The 21656-nt window shown below is 30.6% G+C and overlaps 1 protein-coding gene across 2 annotated transcripts in view; it reads left to right on the forward strand.

The window, feature by feature from the left end:
* Positions 1–21656, forward strand: part of iav (transient receptor potential cation channel subfamily V iav) — a 152711-nt gene that overhangs the window by 42160 nt on the left and 88895 nt on the right. The window contains exons 3-5 of one of the 2 annotated variants that reach the window (XM_003704618.3): positions 1360–1475; positions 10650–10886; positions 15189–15340. In XM_003704618.3, coding sequence (XP_003704666.1) covers positions 1360–1475; positions 10650–10886; positions 15189–15340 — 505 coding nt within the window. The remainder of the gene's footprint in view (positions 1–1359; positions 1476–10649; positions 10887–15188; positions 15341–21656) is intronic. The other variant, XM_076541342.1, reaches the window with a different exon arrangement.

The following is a 21656-nucleotide window of genomic DNA, read 5'->3' on the forward strand; positions in this document are numbered from 1 at the left end:
ATTATGTAGTGCTTTACGATTCAGGGATCAATTTATATACATATAAGATTGGAAGTTACATAACATTTCCTATTTGTATATATACACATTATCAAGGTTTCAATTATTTTGTCTTATTTGGATGTTTCAAAATAACACTTAATTGTACGTCATATTGCACATTTTCCCTTAAAGATGCATACAAATTGCTATTTATTCTGCCAAATTTTATAAACATTTGGCTCATTGAAATATATTTTGTCACAATAAAAAAGCATTATATTCTACTTTCTACTTTTTCAGGAAAAATGTCAATCACCATATGAGTCCACATTTGCATATGTTATCCTAGTTTCGTATGTCCATTAACATACGAATCTCATTTAAACGCTTGCGTTGGAAAGACGTATTGTACAAGTTGCTTATTATCTAAAGCAGCAATGACGTGCCACGCACGTCTACTGAATTTACTGTTTATAATAACCAAGTAGACTTTCACAAGGTAAACAAAGGATACAGTAAAGATGCAAAGTATGTGCGAAACATAATAAACGCAGTGAAAGTGTCTGAGAATGTAAGAAATACATATTTTTGCTTATTCCTCCTTGTTTATTCTGTTTATTTTGCTTATTTCTACAATTGTATGCATTTTTACACGCAATCTGCTTAAACTTTAATAGAAGTAGTTATAAGTAAAAGGTCGCTTTGTACGAGTTAGTTACGGGCTACTACAATTAATTTTCAGCACCAAAGGATAATTTTATGTTTCAACGTTAGTCTTGAAAAGAAAATACCTCTATTTTCGGAAGCTTTCAAAACCATATTAAACGTAGTTAGACTCTGTACCTCTGATAAATGCAATTATCGAGTATCATAAAGAAAGGAGTAAAATAAATCCACCTCACAATCATTTAACATTCTTACAAATTAGTTCGAACGTACAGCAGAAAATAATGTTCGCTCATACGTTTGTTCTCCATCGTACAAATGTTCTATTCCTTGAAAGTTCGCCCCTCGCGCCATTAATAATGTTTCCCATAAAACAGTCCTTACCGCCATGCCGTTTATGGGTTCTACTAGAATTCATGCAGTACATCGAACTAACATTAGTTCACTTTTGGTGGTTTGCAGCAAGTTCGTCCGTTGGATTAACGATTCCGCGGAATTCTTCCCGGTGCGGAAGCCACGTAAACTTTTATCTTTACATGCAAGAAAGTTTAGCACCGCACGTGGCGCGGTTACAGAAAAAGCTACCGGAAACTCGTGCATCTAATATATCTATATAGTCGCTAATGCAAAACCCATAATTATCGCGGCAGAGTGGAGCGTAAAGTGATGTTCCATTAACCTGAAACGGTCCCTACCGAATTTCTATTTCAGACTGGAACTCTGCGCTATTTATCATTCTGAACGGTACCAAGGAGGAACACTTGAACATGCTGGACGGTGGTATTATTCAGCGATTACTCGAGGAAAAATGGAAGACCTTTGCGCGGGTAAGTGCGTCCACGTGACGATATCCTTCCTCAGTTTCTTTGCGGGCATTTTTCATTGCTTCGGTTCGAAATGCGCCTTTCCACGCTTCGGGATGCTACAATGCTCATTAATCCTTCAGCCATCAACAATTTTTCTCTTATCAAATAACTGTGTACCAGTTGCTCATTATTCGAATAGAAGTACTAACCTAACTACAGTTACCTAGAGATTTGTTCGATTAAATGCATGGTAATTACTTCTGTAATTATATCTGTTTTAACTCATATTTTTCTTCTGAATAGATCAGTCAAGGAAGTTTGTTAACAAAATTAACTAGCTTATTTTGTACAGTTTAAATAGATACACTTTGCTTTATGAAATTACGTATTTGATATAAATGCTTCTTGCTGCAAGTACTAAGAGATTACTGATGTGGCTTTTATCGTTCTTGTTGTGTTAACAATTTAATTAAGGTAACTATTAACTGGTAGCTAAGCTATTTAATCAACGTAATTATCGTCCGTGCACCGCACGTTCAAGTCTATTGAACATTTTTGTTTGTCAAGTGGACGTGTAATAATAATTGACGTGCCTGTCAGCTGTCCTAATTATTCCCATGAAGCTAAGAAGCGAGCATTTTGTTCGCTGCATGTGCTGATTAACGCTGCAGCATTTCAAATTAATTTCAACGATTATTGATTGACATCGAGGCGAGCTCGAGTGACTTGAAGTGATTGTCATCCGAGTGTGCTCGACGCGTGGACGATCGAGTGGCATCGACGGAGAGATTTCTACACCCGTTGAATACACGCGCGATTTATCTCTATTCAACGTTGGGTATTCAAAAGAATATCAGCAATCTCTGAATGACCTCAGAAAGATGGTCGTCGATGTCGTACGGTTGAACTGATTGCGGTCATAACGGTGCATTGAATGGGCTGTTCCACGCTTCGAAAGGGTTAACGAGCAAAAGTCCTTAAATCTTGCTGATGCAGTGTGAATTATTAGGTTATTGTATACCAAATGGTCGATTTTGATATTTGTAATGATTAAATTGAAAAGTGACTGCAATATTCGGAGCTTAATATTATGTACGATATTGCAAAACAGTTATTTATTAATAAAAAAGTTATTTATTATTTTGTTTTGAGAAAGATTATAAATAATGTTTGAAAGTTATTTCAACATATTTCACAGCTGATTGCAGTAAATTTAAAGGCTAATTATGAAACAAAATTCAAGTACGTGAAAAAATGACGATTTTCATAGGAAAATTTTAAAAAATTTCCGATTTTAAGGACACAAGTAAAAATATGTTATTTCCATAACTTGTATTATTCGGTTAACATACCTCATTCTTTATGAGGAAACCAGATTTATTAAACAAAATATATTTTTTGCTTAACAGACATAAGATGATAGGAGACGTTAGCATGTAGAAAAATTTCAAGGACATTATAGTATATGCATAAGTTTATTTTTAGATAGAATCATTTTTCTCAATGTAAACCTAATATAGTGATAAGAATGTCATAAATAATGAATGAAAATTTTGAAAATTCATAAACTGAAGAAATAAAATTGAAAATTATTGTATGTATTGCTGCTTATCCATTTCCCATACTATTAAATCTGTAAATCAATGAATTAAAAAATGTATTATTTCTATATTTCAAATTTAAAAAATTAAACTCCAATATTTCTAAATTCCCAAATTAAAAGATTCTTAAACTTCAATATTTCAAAATTTCGAAATCTACGAATACCTAAATTCTGAAATCACCAAAACCTCAAATTCTGAATATAAAAATTTCTTAGTTTATAAATTCGTAAATATAAGAAGAAAACAACAGAATGTTCCCAGAACAACAATTTAACAAGTGGTCTCTTTAAAATATTCATACTTTATTTTACTTTGTATGCAGTTTATAAATATTTATATGGAAGATTGTGTAGTCGTAATAGATGGTGGCAGATTGCTGTAAAATTTAGAAAAATGTTGCGCCGACTAAACCTTATCAGTCTCCGAGAAAATGTAAGTTATTTTTCCTCGAACCTCATATGAACAACATAAACGAAACAGACAGTGAATAAAACGCTGATAGTAAGTAAAATTTATTTTGTTACGTTTTTTCATTATTTTTTATTCAATATTTTATTTTCAGCGCAAAGGGTATAATCGGATAAGAAGGTCAAAAGTGCCTTTAGACCAAATTAGCCGATGAACATATTAGTTAATAGCCCGTTTAAAGGATTTTTGTCAAGTATCAAACCGTTACCCCTACTTGAAGGGTAGTGAAACACAATTTATAGTTTCAGCTCCTGCGTTTAAAAAATGTGAAAAAAATCAGGTGTTTGTGCAATTCACGTGTTTGTGAATTTTCCAAAATTTTTAAACGCAAAATAAATTTTTACAAAATTCTAAAAGTTTAAAAATATTTCTTTTTAATATAAATTATATAGTGACCACGTATATATTTTTATAGTAAACGCACTTTGTTATGATTATTAATTTGTAATTTTTTCAGATTTCTTGAAGTGATCGAAGATAGTTGCAAAAATCAAAAACCGATATCTAGTTATATTAATATCTTAATTTTTCACGAAACCATGTTCATATTTTTATGATTTTAATGGCTTGTTAAAATTATTGGTATACAATTTTTCAGTTTCTCCATTGAAGTATATCACATATAAAAATAATTGCAGATCAATATTTTCTAATGTTTCATTCGGAACAGTGTTACCATAGGAATGTATAGTTACTGCAACTTCGGAGCAAGTCATTATATATTCATTGATTAATTTGGTCCGAAGGCACTTTTGACCTCTTTATACAAATAGCTATGCCCTTTATTTAAAAGAACTTACATATTTGAAACTTTGCTTTTGGCACATTCAACGCACAATTTATGTCATCTAATTCCATTATTTTTTTATTTCGTTTGGTTATACTTCTGTTTACAATTTTTAAATAAGTATAAAATTTGTCACGCAGGTAATTTATTTTAATAAACGTACTTCGATTTTCAAGCATCCATATTTTAGAATGCATATTTTGTTGACAATTGAATATATGACACCAGAAAATTATAATAAGCTTTGAATTTATGAACTCTGCTTATACAATAACTATACTAATGAAATTGTTAACCGATTTTAGCAAAGGTATTTCGTTCCAGAAACACAATAATAAAACATTTAGGGTAACTTAATAAGGAAATTATTGAATCTGCCAAATGTAATTAATCTGTAATTAAGATTCCTGTGCCGTAATATTGTCTCTGGAATCATACAGCTTTTATAAAAAAAGATTCTAATACAATTTTCTACTATAAAATATAAAAATAGTTATTTCCTCTAATATTTAAATTTCTATAATATAACCGTGAGTACTTTAATTTTCAATAAATCGATTTTTCTCGTCATTTCACGTACCAGTTTAGTAGAACTTACTACAATCCTGTGTATTATGCAAGCTATTTAAAAATTTAAATCAGTGCGCAGCTTATTTCGTTATTACCGGTTGGGGATGAAACCAGGAGAGATAAAAAAGGTGTGCCTGGTTTAAAAGAAGTACGTGAACCGTGTTTTGAAACCTCTTTACTTATTAGCATTATCATTTTTTAGCTTTATCAACTTGTACATACTTATCTTTATTTTAATAGTCATTAATAAAGTAAGGTGAAGTGGGGTAAGTGCAGACTGCTTTTTGTAAAGTTGGTAGTTCAACGTAAGTATTTTCAGTCTGCGATGTAAATAATTAAGGCTGTCGATATCGAACGCTTTGTACAATTACTACTATTTAATTAATATTAACTAGGACCTTAATTTTCCTTGTACATTTTGATTTTGATAGGAAATTGTTTAAAATGTCAACTACTCTGCACTTTTCCCGAAAATGGGGTAAGAGCGTAACTTGAAGTTAAATACTTTGAAATTTTATTTCATGTGCAATGGGGCAAGAGCAGAATTATTAACAAATCTGCTATAAAATGCTTTTTATTGCATTTTGCAAGTACTCTATAATGCAAACAAGTACTCTTAGCTGAAATATAAAAGGGGGTATAGTGAAACAAAACAAGGAAACAAACATACTAAATGGAGAAATTTCGCTCGTATTGTAATAAAAATATACGCACATAAAAGTATACGCATTTGCGCCGTTTACGAACTTACCCCACTTCACCTTAAGCAACCTTTTGTACAATGAAAAGGACACAGATAAATTAAAGAAAAAAATATTCTAAATCCTTAGATTCTCAAATCCCCATTCTAAATAGCTACATTCCTAAATTCTTTACTTTAAATTTTTTGAATCTTCAAAAATAAGAATCAACGAATGATTATTCCCTTCTACTTTGGTCGCTATATTTTCTCTATAAAATCCAGATTTTCTACTGACTATACCTTAATAGATTGAAATATGCTCGCAGATATTTCAAGTAAATTCTCAACTCTCTGTAGGATTATCGTAACGACACGTTTCCATCCAATGGGCATCATGATTAATTGTTCTAAAACCGAGCTAATCTCTATGTACAGTATCACTGTATAATTGGTCATTTGATGCTCGTATGTGGTTTGAATGTGGCCATAATTAGCACCATAAGTGGTATACATAATGGATGATGTGTCATTATAATGTTCCGGCGTTCAGTAGATTGTCATGTAACATGGCGTCCTTACAACGCGAATCTTTATAATACGTTAAGGATATTAAAACCACAATTTTCATGTAATACAATTTTTCATACAACGTGGCAAATAATGGAACTCAGGAATTAACTGCAATTAAGAATTAAATCTGCTTTAGCTGAGCGTTACTAATGAAGCTATTCATTATTTTAACTTAAAAAAAATTATAAATAATCCTGAAAGTTATTTTAACATTTTTCACAGCTGATTTGAGTAAATTTAAACGTTGAATATGACAAAAAATAAGAAATGCGATAAAATGGGAAAAATTACAGTTTTTGCACAAAAATTCAAAATTATTTTCGATTTTAATGTAAAAAGCTGCAGTTTTAGTTGAACATTCTTGAGATATAACAGTTTCAAGGAAAAAATAGTAAAAATAAGGAGTTTCAAAAAATATATGTATTCAAATTTTTAAGATGCAAAGTGGCTAATGTTGAAGCTAGAGTGGCTGGGTATATTTTGTATTCCACTGTGATCGTCAAGGTTTATATTTCAGAGAAATAGATCATTTGGTAATATTTTAAGTGTGACATAGCCGGTTATTACTTTCAGCAAACAGTGATCGATTTCAGAACATCTAGAATGTGAAACAATTTCTTTTATATAAAACTATCGTGAAGTAGCGCATATATTACGTTAATTTAAAGTTCGACGTTTGTTGAAATATCAATAACTCAAACTTTCTGTTAATGTATTTAGTACAAAATTGTTCATCTAAATCTCGAAGTATAAGATTATTACGTAAAAAATTTACTGTACAGATTGTATAAAATAATAGACGAGACGATTTCCTAATTTTCAGTGATCTTTAACCTTCAAATTCATGTATCATGAGTATATTCCTATTCTTGCAAAGGGAAAAGTTGTTCTAAATTACGTCCTCTATAACCTCTTTCTGGACTTAACATTAGTTGTGAGATACCCTGTATATGTACATTACAACTACATATTTGTAGTACCTTTATGTCATCAAATTATGCCAGACTTAATGTTTCAAAATCGACTATTTCATGTGCAATAATCTAATCGAAACAAACTTCCTAACTCAACTTATTTTATAAAAATGAATGATACGTGTGAGGCTTTAAATTGCATAAAAACAGTATAACTGCACGTCAAACCTGAATCTTAGGTAAGAAAGACGAAACGAAAGTACTGTCCATTTTATTCTTTTTAATAGAGGGAGAATGATACGAGCTACATAGAGCTACAATACTCAATTACTGGCGCTTTCAATAAATTGATATTTTACAATGCACTGTTAGAATGTATATTATTATTTCTATAAAATTGTGCATATATTATACAGCTTAAAGTTTTCTCTTTTCAAGTAATATTGCGGGTATTGTTTTCATATAACGTGATGTTTCGTACAATACGAAAATAATAAATTTTGTTTATCTCTCTACTCGTCATTTTTTCTAGGTCAGAAGACTAGTGTCACAGGACATAGCCCCTTGATTTGTCCTATCTTCTGGACTCAGAAAATTGTCAAAGATTGGATGAAATCATAGGGTACAGTTTACAACGTTTTAGCAGTAATCGTCTCAAACCCGTTACTTTAATTTACACCTTATGAGTGACAAATTTTTGTACAACGTGATTACCTATAATGCGAATTCATATAACACTTGCTATATTAACCATGTTATACAATGTTAGATTAATTTACCAGAAATTCATGGTTTTTGTAAATACTTCAAACCTGACAACTTACCTCAACGGCCACACTTATGGCCAGTTTAAAAAAAATTGAAGGCCTATAAAAAAAATCCACTTCACTCAGATAGTCGGCCATCCCCTTAGCTTTAATTTGGTACCTTGGGCGTGCATGTAGGTGTTATGATTCTCCAGAAAAGGTACTTTATGTGAGACCATCATTTTCCCATTTACTTCAATGGAGACGCGTGCGCAGAAAAAATGAGAATGACGCCCCCCTTAACTGGTTCAAGTTTCTTTTCACAAATCATTTATAAATCATATTATTTCATTTCACCGCCTATTTGTATACGTGATTGTATTGTACTTACGTGGGATATTCTATCTTCGTTTGAAATTTCCTGAAATTCGTCTAACCAACCAACTTTTTGATGCCAAATTATAATTAAGGCCACTATTATAATAAAGCAGATAGGCGAAAAAATTGAGAACGATCTGAAGTTGGAAATTTGTCTTTTATTAACTGGAGAAAGCATTCCGCTCTTTGTCTTGAATGACGAAAAATTTCAGACTAATACACGCCTCACGGGGTGCAGCATATTATTTCCATTGTTTCGCATGAAAAACGCAGCTGACAGTATTTAAATGCGGAATTTTTTAATCAATTCTACTCGTTTACGCTCCGTTAATTTTGTATGCATGCATTTTAAAAGCCGTTCCGGTTAACGGTTCTGTTAGCCGAAAAAATCAATATGAAATTTTCAATTGTAAGTAATATATGTATAAGAGAATTTATTTGTTTAATTATATTCTTTGAGAAATTGTTCGTTTCCATTTTTTTGAAAAAAAAACCTTTTTTTTAATATGGAAAACATTAAATGAAAATTGTAAACATTCGCAAAAAGATTTTCTACGTTATGGGGTAGTATATGGTATTTGTATGGACAGTACTAGAGATCTCTTAATAGAAATTTGGAAACTTGTAAATCTATAAATTTGGTAATTTTGGGATTTAGATTTACGGAAATTTGTTAATGTGGGGATTAAAATTTCTGGAAATTTGGTAAATTAGAGATATGGATATTAAGAAAGTGGGAATTTGAAAGTTTAGGAGGTTGGAGATGTGGAGATTGGAAAATTCAAGTACCTGGGGGGATTAAGGTTTCTGGAAATTTGGTAAGTTAGGGATATGGATATTGAAGAAGGTGGGAATTTGAAAATTTAGGAGGTTGGAGATTTGGAGATTGGAAAATTCAAGTACCTGGGATACAGAAATATGCGAACACAGGGGTCTGCAAATTTAGTAATTTAGGATTCTAGGTTTCTGGAAACTTGGTAATTTGTAGATTAGGATATTGGAGAATGCGGAAATTTGATAATGTGGAGATTAAGGTTTTTAGAAATTTGGTAAATTAGGTATATGGATATTCAGGAAAGTAGGAATTTCAAAATTTGGGAGGTTGGAGATTTGGAGATTGAAAAATTCAAGTATCTGGGATACAGAAATTTGCAAACACAAAGATCTGCTGTTTTAGTAATTTAGGATTCTAGGTTTCTGGTAATTTGATAATTTGTGGATTAGAATATTGAAGAATTGGAAATTTGGAAATTGAGGTATTTGAAAATTTGGATATCCAAAAAGTCAAGAATGTAGAATGCAGAAATTTGGGAATTCCGGGAACTGGGGATTTAAATTTCTGAAAGTTTCGCAATTCAGGGTTTAGATAATGGGAAGTTCGAAACTGAGAAATTTCAAAACAGAGGAACTTGAATATCTAAAAACAGGACTTGGAGATTGGAAAATTTATGGATTAGGAGAGTAGAAATTTAAGAATTCAGAGATTTGAAGATTTAGTTTTCTGGATATTTGGTAATTAATGATTTTGAGGGTTTGAAAATTTATAAATTTCAGAATTTGTGATGTAAAAATTTGCGAACTTTGAAATTTCAGAATTTAGGTTTCCGGAAATTTGACAATATGGAGGTTTGATCATTAGGGAATTTGGGAATTCGAAAATTTAGAAATTCGAGAATTGAAAGATTTAACTGAATGTAAGGATTTGAAGTGTAGTTTGGGAATTCAGATTTCTGAAAGTTTAAGGATTTTTAAGTATGGATATTGGAAATTTGGAAATTAAGGTATATTGAGGCAGAGATTGAAGAATTTAAGGATGTGGCATACAGAAATTTTGGAATATGGAGATCCTGAGATTTAGGTCTTTGAAAATTGGCAGTGACAAGATTGGACATTGAAAAATTCAGAAATTCGGAAATTCGGAAATTCGGAAATTCGGAAATTCGGAAATTCGGAAATTCGGAAATTCGGAAATTCGGAAACTCGGAAATTCGGAAACTCGGAAATTCGGAAACTCGGAAAGTCGGAAACTCAGAAACTCAGAAACTCAGAAACTCAGAAACTCAAAAACTCAAAAACTCAGAAATTCAGAAATTCAGAAATTTATAAATTCGCAAATTCACAAATTCACAAATTTGGGAATTAGATTATTTTTAAATTTAAAAGTCAGAAACTGTAAGAAATTGGAAATTTGGGGATCAGTAAAGGAAACTAAATTTAGAAACTTGACTTTATAAACTATAATGGTGTTATAATTATACTTTGTAGTGAATCTCGTTTATATTCTTACTACGATATTCAACTAAAACATGTACTTCGAAAATTATGAAGTCTGTTTCAAAAAACGATGTAATTATATGTTTTCTGCTTGTTATGATAGATTGTAGAAATAATGTACGAATAACTATTGATTCACTTTCGTAATACCAGCACAAGTAACCGCTCACTAATAATTAATATTATCGTTCTCCTATGAAAGTTACAGTTCTTGAAGCGTTTGATCATCCTGGTATTTCACCTGACATCACTGTCTCTGGCCGTCTACTTAAGACCCTCAAACCTCGATACGGTTCTCCTGAAGTGGCCAGAGGAAGTAACAGAAGTTGGTCGAACCATAGCTGAGTGTATCACCGTGCTAGGCGTCCTGAGTTATATTTTAGTGCAACTGGGCGGTGAAATCATCAACATCGGTGTTCTCTCGTTCCTGAAGCAGCTGGTAATTCTTAAAAATTTTTCGTTCGTAGTTCGTTTTCACAGAACTCTTATCTAGGTCATAAACAATAACCGTGTTCTACGATAGAAATTAATTTATTAATTTATTTTAGATTTTAAAAGATTTTCTAATTTTATTATTTCAATTTGAAATGATTTTATTGGTTTTACTAATTAAATCTAAAAAGATGTTATTAATTTTACTACTGAAATTCAGAAAGATGTTATTAATTGCATTATTTAAATTTAAAAGAAGTTTAACTTTGTCATTTAAATTTAAAGAAATTTTATTAATTTTATTGTTTAAATAAAATTTTATTGATTTTATTATTTCAATTCAAAAAGAGTTTATTACTTTTATTATCTGAAAGAAGGTTGTGCTAATCCTATTATTAATACATGTCAATTCTGTTTACCTTAACCCCTTAGACTGTACTCTGAAGAAGGTGCAAAAAAGTTTCTTTAAAATCCTTATAAAAATGTATAAAAAACTTAACTTCATATGTTACATCACACGAGAAATAGAACATGAAACCTTAAACTATCAATGTTAAAGGTATCCTTATTTTTAAATAAAAAATAAAAAATAAATAAGTAAATATCAAAGCATGAACCGTCAGATACAATCATTTTTTATCACAACAAACTCTGGCGGTAAAATACTGGAATAGCCTGTATGCATGTAAGTGACATTATATCCTCTTAAAATTTCCTTCCGAAAACTGCGGGTTGTGTTTAGTCGCAAACCTGGTATCTCCGCTGCCTCAGCAAGTCGAGGCCAATTTCGAATCTTTCGAATCGTGCATGGCCATCGAAGATTGAGCAAACTGGAGGCTAGTGAACTGTAACAGATAACGGGTACGTTGGAATTGAAGCTCTTTCTTCGTGGAAACGTTGTGCTTCTGTACACGAGCGATCGTTTCTTTCTTCTATGTTTTTTTTCCGGTCGTGAGCAGGGAATCGTAATTGCTCTTCAAGATTGTTCATACGGAGCGCAAGATTTTTGGTTATTCGATGCGCGCATATTGCACAATCTAAATACGACTTTGATGATGAAAGGAAAGGCATCCGAGTTAACGATCTTATTACGTGTAACGATGTTGTAGATTACGTAACTGGTATTGCAGCTGGAATAACTTGATATAAACATAGTAGATGCGGTACAGGAAGAGATACTTGATTTTCCAGCTGAAGAGACTATTTACTAAGATTACTTTATCTTAAACTTGTTATCCACTTTTTAATAAGTGTCCTTTTTCTTCGACTTCGTTTTGTGTAGAGATTTATTATTTAACCCCATCTACACCTAATTAAGCTACTTAAATTGTCATTATTTTACCGGAGAGATAAAAAAAGATCTACAACTTATACAACTTATAAATTTTTAGCTTTTCTGTATCTTTTAGAGTTGTTCAATACGAGGAAGCAGACGGGAAATATCTGAAAAGGTTCAATGAACTAGATGCTGTGTTTTCTCTATGTGCATCTACTAAAGTGAGCCGAGAAAGAATACTCTGCGACTATATTTAATAACGGGGAATTGTCACGGATTATCGACATAAAACTGATTAACTGGAAAGATACTAATCGTTATTTAAACCCCTGTCTTGCATATTCTAGAACTAACATAGTTTTTTAAGTTTGGTCATTTGTCTGATCTTAATCTAGAAAAAATTGCCATGTCATACTCGAGTAATAAAGTGCACGGTCATATTTGTCATCGAGGTATACCCTGTTGTTTACGGAACTGTCGGACGAAATGGGCGGATTCAGTGATAAAATCCAGAAAAACTATGTTGAAAAAATCTTATTTCAATTGTAAGTGATAGATAGGTTTATGTGCATTTGAGGACCACTTATTCTTAAATTGAGACTGTAGAAAAATAAATGAAAAGATGATACGTAAAGTAGTTTATACAATGATTTTTTACTTCAATTAAAGTTAATGTACATTCTTAGTAATTTCTATAATATGACATAAGAAAAAGATTCGTTTCTTTTATGGATTTCATAAATCTAATCATAAAAGGAAAATGTATTTTACGTCTTTGTGTTGTATATTAACAGCAAGATGGCTGAAAGAGCTTGGGTAAAAATACGAAGTGCAACAACCTTCAGTTGTTTTTTAATAACAGTCAGTAAATTTTAATAATAATTCCTTTGTTGTAATTTTGATTCTGGCTTTCTGTTGTTATGCAATGTATACGTATCTTATGATTCCTGTTTGCATTCTAATAACTTAAATAGAAATATGATTGCAATATTTGGTGTTTAATGACATTATTTACAATTGCAATATTTGGTGTTTAATGACATTACTTACAATTGCAATATTTGGTGTTTAATGACATTGCTTACAATTGCAATATTTGGTGCTTAACGATATTGCTTACGATTGCAAAATCAAGCTTGTTTATGATTCAAACAGACGTTGTTTTTATCACTTTTCTATTATTACTTGTGCTAGACATAAAAAAATGGTGATGTTAAAAGCAGTAAAATTAATTGATCAGAAATTGAACATGAATTCTCATAAAAAACAATCAAGTACATAGTCACCTTATTTCTTCGTAGTGAACAAAGGTGAAACGTGCTTAAACATAAATATTTTGTGAAAAAGTTTTGAATACTTCTTTTGTTCTCCTGTACGATGAGGTGGCATATGGAATAATGAGTATACTCCACGTTTCGTTCATATCTTCTGAGAAAATATTCAACCGTTTGCTTTGAATCAAAAGTGTACTGATCTTTGGATTTTTAGCACAATTTCTCTGTTAGAGAATCTTGCATCTTTATAAGAAACTATTTCGATATTCATTTGCGTATTTATTAACATCAGCATATTTGAAATAAACTAAATTATCCTGACAATGTAAACTACTACATAAAAATAAGATAAAACCAATAGTTTTTCATAGTCCACGTAGTATTTATAAAGTTGAATGAGAGAAAGAGAAGAGTTGGAACTGTGATAATTTTGTTCGTATTTGCAAGGCAATGTTAAATATTGCAATAACAATGTAAATATACTCTAAAGTTTAGAGATACCAATGAAACAAGTGAAATCGAAATAGGAATTTATCTCATCATTTCAGTCACTGACAGTTAAAAACTTTATCGATAATAATAAAGAATATATCAAGTTTACAGTGGAACTATATGTACAAATTTCGCTGACTGTACCTAAGAGGTATTACGTTATTACATACGAAATTACCTATTTCGAAAATAGAAAGTTAGAAGTCCCATAAAATAACACTTATGTCATATCAATTTGAAGCTTAAAATGGCCACATAAATGTTTTTAGTATAATCTTAAACACAAAATGGCTGACTGCCACTTATAGCAAACAATGACCGATTTCGGAACTTCTAAAATGCGAAACAATTTGACGACATAAAACTATTGTAAAGTAATACTAAATTTAAAGGTTAATGTTTACTGAAAATGACTTTACAAACCTTTCGCCAATATACTTAATATAAAATTGTTATACTAAATCTTGAGGTGCAAAATTGTTAAATACCGAACTTATTGAGTGTTGTACACAATAATTAAGACGATTTTCTGACTAAACAGATGAACAGTGTGCATAATCACTTTTTACAAATTTTAAACTTCAAATTAATGTATTATAATTATAATACTTTTGTGTCGTCAAAATTGTTAGCCCTTTGATGTTTCGAAGGCGGCCATTTCATATGCAACGTAATATTTCTACAATATTTTTACCGCCTGTTGCTTCATCCTCCCACAACCCCAAACAACAATAATAGAATACCTCTTATTTTCTCACCGAAGTAAATTATATCACAAAAAGTTAATACAAGGGAGAGAAAGATAGGATTCCAAAAAATGCAATATTGAAACTTCAACAGAAGGAACAAAAATTGAAATAAAACAGAAGACATTCAGAAAAATGTTATTTACAAGTAATTAAGAAAAAAACTTATATACAAAATTTTATTCTTTTAGTTTTAATTTCTTCTTCCAGTATTTTGTTTTCATACTTACCTGTCCTTCTCATGTTCGATAGTAAAATATCGTATGAAGTTATTTCAAGAAAATTGGGTGTGTTAATATGTTTTCGATCCACTGCATGATTGCGTATCATAGCATGGCGTGGAACGATTAAAACACAATGTCGCGTGAAAGACCGAGATTAAATTATGAAGTTCGTTGCCAATGCATTCCCTCTGCCATGGAATTTCATGGCATATCGATTTCTCTGCGGGAGACCGTAAACCGTACAAGTATATCTCTACATACCACCTCTGACGTTTCACCTGAACATATGCTTTTCAGAGTCACGAGCCCGCCAAACTGATATTTCTGATCAGCAACTTGCTCATACTGGCGTGCATTCCGTGTCGTCTTGCTGGAAACAGGCATGCGGAAGACGCAATCCTCGTCGTTGCTGTTCCTGGTTCCTGGTTCCTTTTGATGTTTTTTGCTGGGTAAGTAAATCTGCGCAATACCCTCGATCAATATTCTACCTCTACTTATTCACATAGTGGTTCATTAGCAACAGGTAACCTTAATTCTTTAGTTACTCCTGTGGCTCTTACGGCTTTGTTGGATAAAATACTGTTACTCAAACTGGTCAGATTTCACATCGGTTTCTAAACTGTGGCAGATCAGTGGTAATTCGTTCATCAATTTTGATAGTAACTTTATATCCCCGTTTTCGCTTTTATTCAGATAATACTGTTAATACAAAATCTTACATAGTCAAGACTTTTTGTATTTGTTACTTAAGTAGTTATTGACGTAACTACACGATAATTAATAAATATTTAATTATGGGATGGAGTTCATAGAAAAAGTGTTGTTCGAGAGGGAGTCCTCGAATTACACAAGTTTAAGAACTGTTCTATAAGGAATCTAACTTATACAATCTGTATTCTGAATAACATATTATTTTTCTAGTTGGTTTGATTTAATTTTCTTCGTTAACGCTAAAACGAATGTTTGATGGCTTTTAGGTTAAATATAAAGTATTGCAATAAAAAAATAAGAGGTGAAACATAAAATAATTTATGCAATTGAACTCTATCTCGATAGAAGTTTACATACATTTCCACGGAAACATCTTAATAACTTTTGTAATTTAACTCTGGATTTGAGGATGTTTAATGACCACTTATATTTAAATTTAAAATAAATAAATAAATAAATAATGGTTGATACATAAAGTAGCTTATACTTTATCTAGATGAAAGCTAACATACATTTTGACGAAAATTTCCTAATACTTTTTGTGATTTAAAATTAGAAATGTAAAATCCGCCATTTTTATGGGTTCCGTAAATCTAGTGCTAAAATGAAGAATGTGAAGCGAATTATTTTGAACTCTGAAATTTTTGAAATGCGCTAATTTATGAATTTAAAAATTAAAAACTGGAAATATCAAATTTCCATATTACCAAATATTCAGCTTTGAATATTTTAAATTTAGAAATTCGATAGCTAGGATATTTAGAGATATGTGAAAGTTTCGCGCCACTTGCACAACAGTGCAGTTGTCCATCACTAATCTATACAATGAATTATACATACAGAGCTTGTGTGTATGGTGTTTGTGAGTAATGTATAGCGCGAACCAACTGACACCGTTCGCGTCACTTTATTGTATCAATAAAGTGCATTCTAGCGTGCGACTGAAGGGTTAACACTTTAACGATCGCAGTAATTCTTGAAATTTCACGTTTCTTTTATTATTTAAAGAGACGAGGATTATATTTAAAACTTCCTGCGACAAATAATAACTATACAAATTGTACACTATTATTGTACAGAGTTTTTATCGCATGTAGTTTTATCTTATCTATTTTATTTCAATCTACTGAATATTTACATGAAGTATTATAAGGAAAAAGGAGTTAATCATACAACCAAGAGATTGAGATAGTAATGTTACGTTCCGCTATAATTTTTTATCATTTTCGTCGATTTAACTGTCAACTGAAATGCTTAACATTTTGTAAATTACCTTTTTCTGAAAACAGAAGAGGTTTTGACGTTATAGTTATATGTATTTTCTAAATTTTATTTTACTATATGTGTGTACTGTATTCCTCCGTTCTTTTAATTTACTTTGACTACCACATCGACCATATTAAAATTTGTATTATACACATGCACTTCTTTCCAAAACCGTTAATCACCCAAATATTAAATTGAATTATTTTAATCATAGATTGTTTATCATATGAAGTTTCATCTATTGTTAATAATACATCCATTTTTCTTTTTAATTGAGCTTGTCTCGCTTTCAAAATAAACGGTTCAATTAGCAGTACTGAATGAAATATAACTGTATCATGTATTCAAACAATGAACTGAAGATTGTTATTAACCTCTTTTTATGAGAATTGATACATCTCCCACAATATTGAACGTGTTAACGTTTTATTGTTTGATGATTACACCTACACACGGCATTTGCATGATAACGTTTAACGATCGAATATTCATGTGTGTCCGTTTCATTAACCAGGGCGTGTTTGTAAGTGAAAATTTATCTGATACGCAATTTCATTAATAGAATATGAATTATTAACGACGTTATAGCTTTTGTTAATAACACACTGGTTAATGAGCTAGTGGTGGCTTGAAATTCCGACGGTGCACCTTGTAAACTTACGATGGAAATATTCATGAAGAATGATAAAAATGTGCTCGATAAATTTTATGTACCTCGGACATGCAACATTCGTTTATCACATACCTATTACTCGAAATGTCACACTTAATGTTTTTACTGCTCGAACGTTATTGTACACTGTACTTGCGTTTGGACATCGAATAATGCTTCTGTCAGAAAATTTGTATAATTTAGATTTAGCGATGGACGTTCAAGTGCTATCTTTACGCCACGGGTAAGGTATTTGTTACAGGTAACTAAAAAAGAATTTTTGTATTTCGGATTTAAAAATAATAGGTTACATGCATGCTCTCGATAAAATTTCAAGGTTATATTCAAACTTTACAGCAGAAGAAAAATTATGTTATTTTGTATATTTTGTGGAATTACAATAAAATTGCAATGAAATTGAATTACAATAAAATTACTGTAAATTTTAATAATATTAAATATACATGCAATGGAAATACAATAGGATTATAATAAAATAGAATTGTTACAAAATTATAGTAGAATTACAATAAAATAAAAATGAAATAGAATTAAAGTAATAATTTAATAACCCAATATAATGGATATAAAAATTTGAAACCCAATAATTTTGAGCAAAATATGCTCTAGATTTGTAGACAAAAATTTAATAGACTAATACATTGAATATAAGAATTTGCAACCGAAAATAATTTTAATCAAAGTATGCTTTAGATTGGTATATAAAAATTTAATTTACTAATATGTTGAATTTACAAGCCAAAATTGTTTTAAACAAAGTACATTTTAGATTTGTAGACAAAAATTTCATGAACCAATATAATGAATATAAAAAGGAACACAAAATAAGTTTGACTATAGTATGCTTTTTCATGAAATAAAATAAGATCTTACACATACTATAATGTTTAAATTACCCACATTATAATATTTAAATGTTAGTAAAATTTTAACTCAACAGCAGATACTTTAAATTATATAATATGATTAGGTGTAATATTAAGCTAGATTATGGTTTTCAATGGCTTATCTATCCAGAATCTCAAACTCTAACAAAATTAGTACATAATCTTACAGTTATCGCGGTTTAGTTCATCACACATAATACTGTTACACTTAACACTGTTATAAACATAACAGCATTTTGTCTAACACCATTTGAAGTTTCTTGGTGTAAGCCATATCCGATAAGAAAATGTTTCCCAAGGTGGTTCGCCAACAATGTAGCGAGCTTTTCGATGGGATAGAAAATATATTGATATATGTATTCCAAAATGAAAGTACAAACGAAAATAGGGCGTAGTTACATGAAACAATAAATCAAAAATGTAGAATACAGTTTTTTATTATATGATTTTATTTCCGAGAAAATTGAATTTAAACATTTCAAATCAATAAATTGTTTGTTAATTTTGCAGTCAGTGAATAATATAAATGAGTAAATTTAATTTTTAATGTCACTAAAGTATGTTTGTTTTCATCAAACAAATTGATTTTCATCAAAATCATTCTCTAAATTTTAAAATCATTCTCATTACACGATGTATTAGTACCTATACTAATAATCAATTATAAAGAATGATTGATAAAAGATTTTAGTAGTATTAATGTCTAGATTCATTTATTTTATAGTATTCATTAATCTTTATATTAATGCAAAAATTGTCTTTGTCACTTATTGTATTGTGATCAAATTGTTTTACAAATACTGCAAAATTATTCAAATTCAGTTTTTCCGAAAACCAAACCGCATGTATACAAATTCTATTTCGTGTGTTTGGTTATTTTTTTCCACACTAATTAACCCTTTTTGTTCTATCATTAGGCCCGAAACATATACGTCTATTGGAAATTACACTGTTTTCAAAATACTTCTGTTTATCTTTCAGAATACTAGGCAGAAAAGTATTTTTATACATCAGTGATTTTCCTAAGGTATCTAATTGATTATCTGATTAATATAGCTAATTAGGAACAAATTTTATTGCTGACGAAATACTAGACACAGAATAGCGGTTTACAAACAAAAACAGTGATCGCTAATGTCAAAAAACGAAGCAAAATATAACAGGGTTAATTGTAAGAAGCTATAACAAAATTATTATACTACTTGAAAAGAATATTTAATAATTCAATACATAGTATGTATCAATCTTTTATTGATCATTTATTAACCCTTCGTCGCATAACGTTATCATTGTTAAAAACAAATGCATTTTGTAATTTTCACAAGTAATACAAATAAGAAAATAACGATAAACATATATTTTATACTAAGAAAATTTATTAAATATGAATGATATGACATTGCAAAATTACAACATTCTTAAATGCCATAATAATTTAATATTTTGTTGATAACCAATATCAACATTTTTAATGTAAGTAAACAAAGATATACATTAGTCCTAAAGAAATAAACTGTAATCTTTAAAAGATATCGATAAAGCGATAACACTAACATGATGATAACAAAAGAAACATGAATAATTAAACACTGTTATATATAATTAAGATAAGTAAATGGATATGTATGTATTTAATTCGTTTCTTTGATGTAATTTATATTAATGTAATTTGTATTCATTTATCATCATTAACATTGAAAATTGTTTACGTCATTTGAAATTTTGAAAAACATACATATTTTTAATGTTATAACATACGATATTTCAATGCAGTGCATATAACAGTATATATTTAACTATAAATTATATGAGCTGCCATGGTAACTGCATACACAAATAGATATTGTTATTTATTAATGCTAATGCTATTAGGAATATCAAATTTAATAAGGAAATACATTTCAAATTATAATACATGTCTTCAAAAAATAATTTTGAAAATAATTTCACATATGAGAAAAATGCAGTCATTAACAGTAAATAATATTGTTAATGTATACAATATATATATGATAATTACTTATTAATTATTACTTCATTAATTATTATTTCATTATTATTACATATATATTAATAAAGTTGTATATTACATATATATTCATTATTTTACTGCACATATTTTTTACTTTCTGTTATTTGCTATGCATATATTTAATATGTAAAATCATAATCAAATTCAATAACAAATTCACATGTCGAATGAATGAGAACGACCTTGAGAATAACTTTAAAAACTAAAGCGATGCGCAGACGATTAATATAAACGTATGTGCAGTAACTATAGATTAAAACCTTCATAACACCTATATCAAATAAACGTAACTGCACGTATACCAGGGTGTCTCACAATTAGTGTAAGTCTCTGAAATGGGAAATAGCTGACGTGATTCTGAACAAGATTTCCCTTTGCAAAAATGAAGTTTGAAGCTTCGTTTTGGAATTATTAAAGAAAAACACAGACCAATCAGAGCGCGAGGATTACGCGCGCTCAGCCGCTAGGTTCGAACCTGTCGCTCTCGCGTCTGCGCATGCGTAATTCTTGCGCTCTGATTCCCTACGTCTCTATTTCTACGCGTCATATCCCCTACGCCCCGTATTTCCATGCGTTGAATCTCCACGCGACGTAGTTCCACGCGTTATATTCCTTACGCCCCTATTTCTATGCGTCATATCCTTTACGGCCCGTATTTCCACGCGTTGAATCTCTACACGGCGTAGTTCCACGCGTTATATTTCTTACTCCCCCATTTCCATGCGTCATATCCCTTACGGCCCGTATTTCCACGCGTTGAATCTCTACACGGCGTAATTCCACGCGTTATATTCCTTACTCCCCCATTTCCACGCGACATATCCCCTACGCCCCGTATTTCCACGCGTTAAATCTCCACGCGGCGTGATTTCACGCATTATATGTCTTATGCCCACTATTTCTACGCGTCGTAATTCCACGCGTTATATTCTCTACTCCCCCCATTTCTACGCGTCCGTGTCTTTCCTTAGTAATTCACAAACGAAGTTTCAAAACTCAATTTTGCAAAGGGAAATTTTATTCAGAATTACGTCAACTACCTCACATTCCAGGGACGTACACAAATTGTGAGATACCATGTATATAATTTAGTGCTATCAACTGCGCACATTTTTAATATTTCAAATGTCAGTTTACTTTTGCCCAAAGTAAGTTAGCAAATAAATAAGCATTGCCGATGAAATTCTTCAATGAAT

This window comes from Megachile rotundata, chromosome 2 (genome assembly GCF_050947335.1).
Source record: "Megachile rotundata isolate GNS110a chromosome 2, iyMegRotu1, whole genome shotgun sequence".
Taxonomy (NCBI): Eukaryota; Metazoa; Arthropoda; class Insecta; order Hymenoptera; family Megachilidae; genus Megachile; species Megachile rotundata.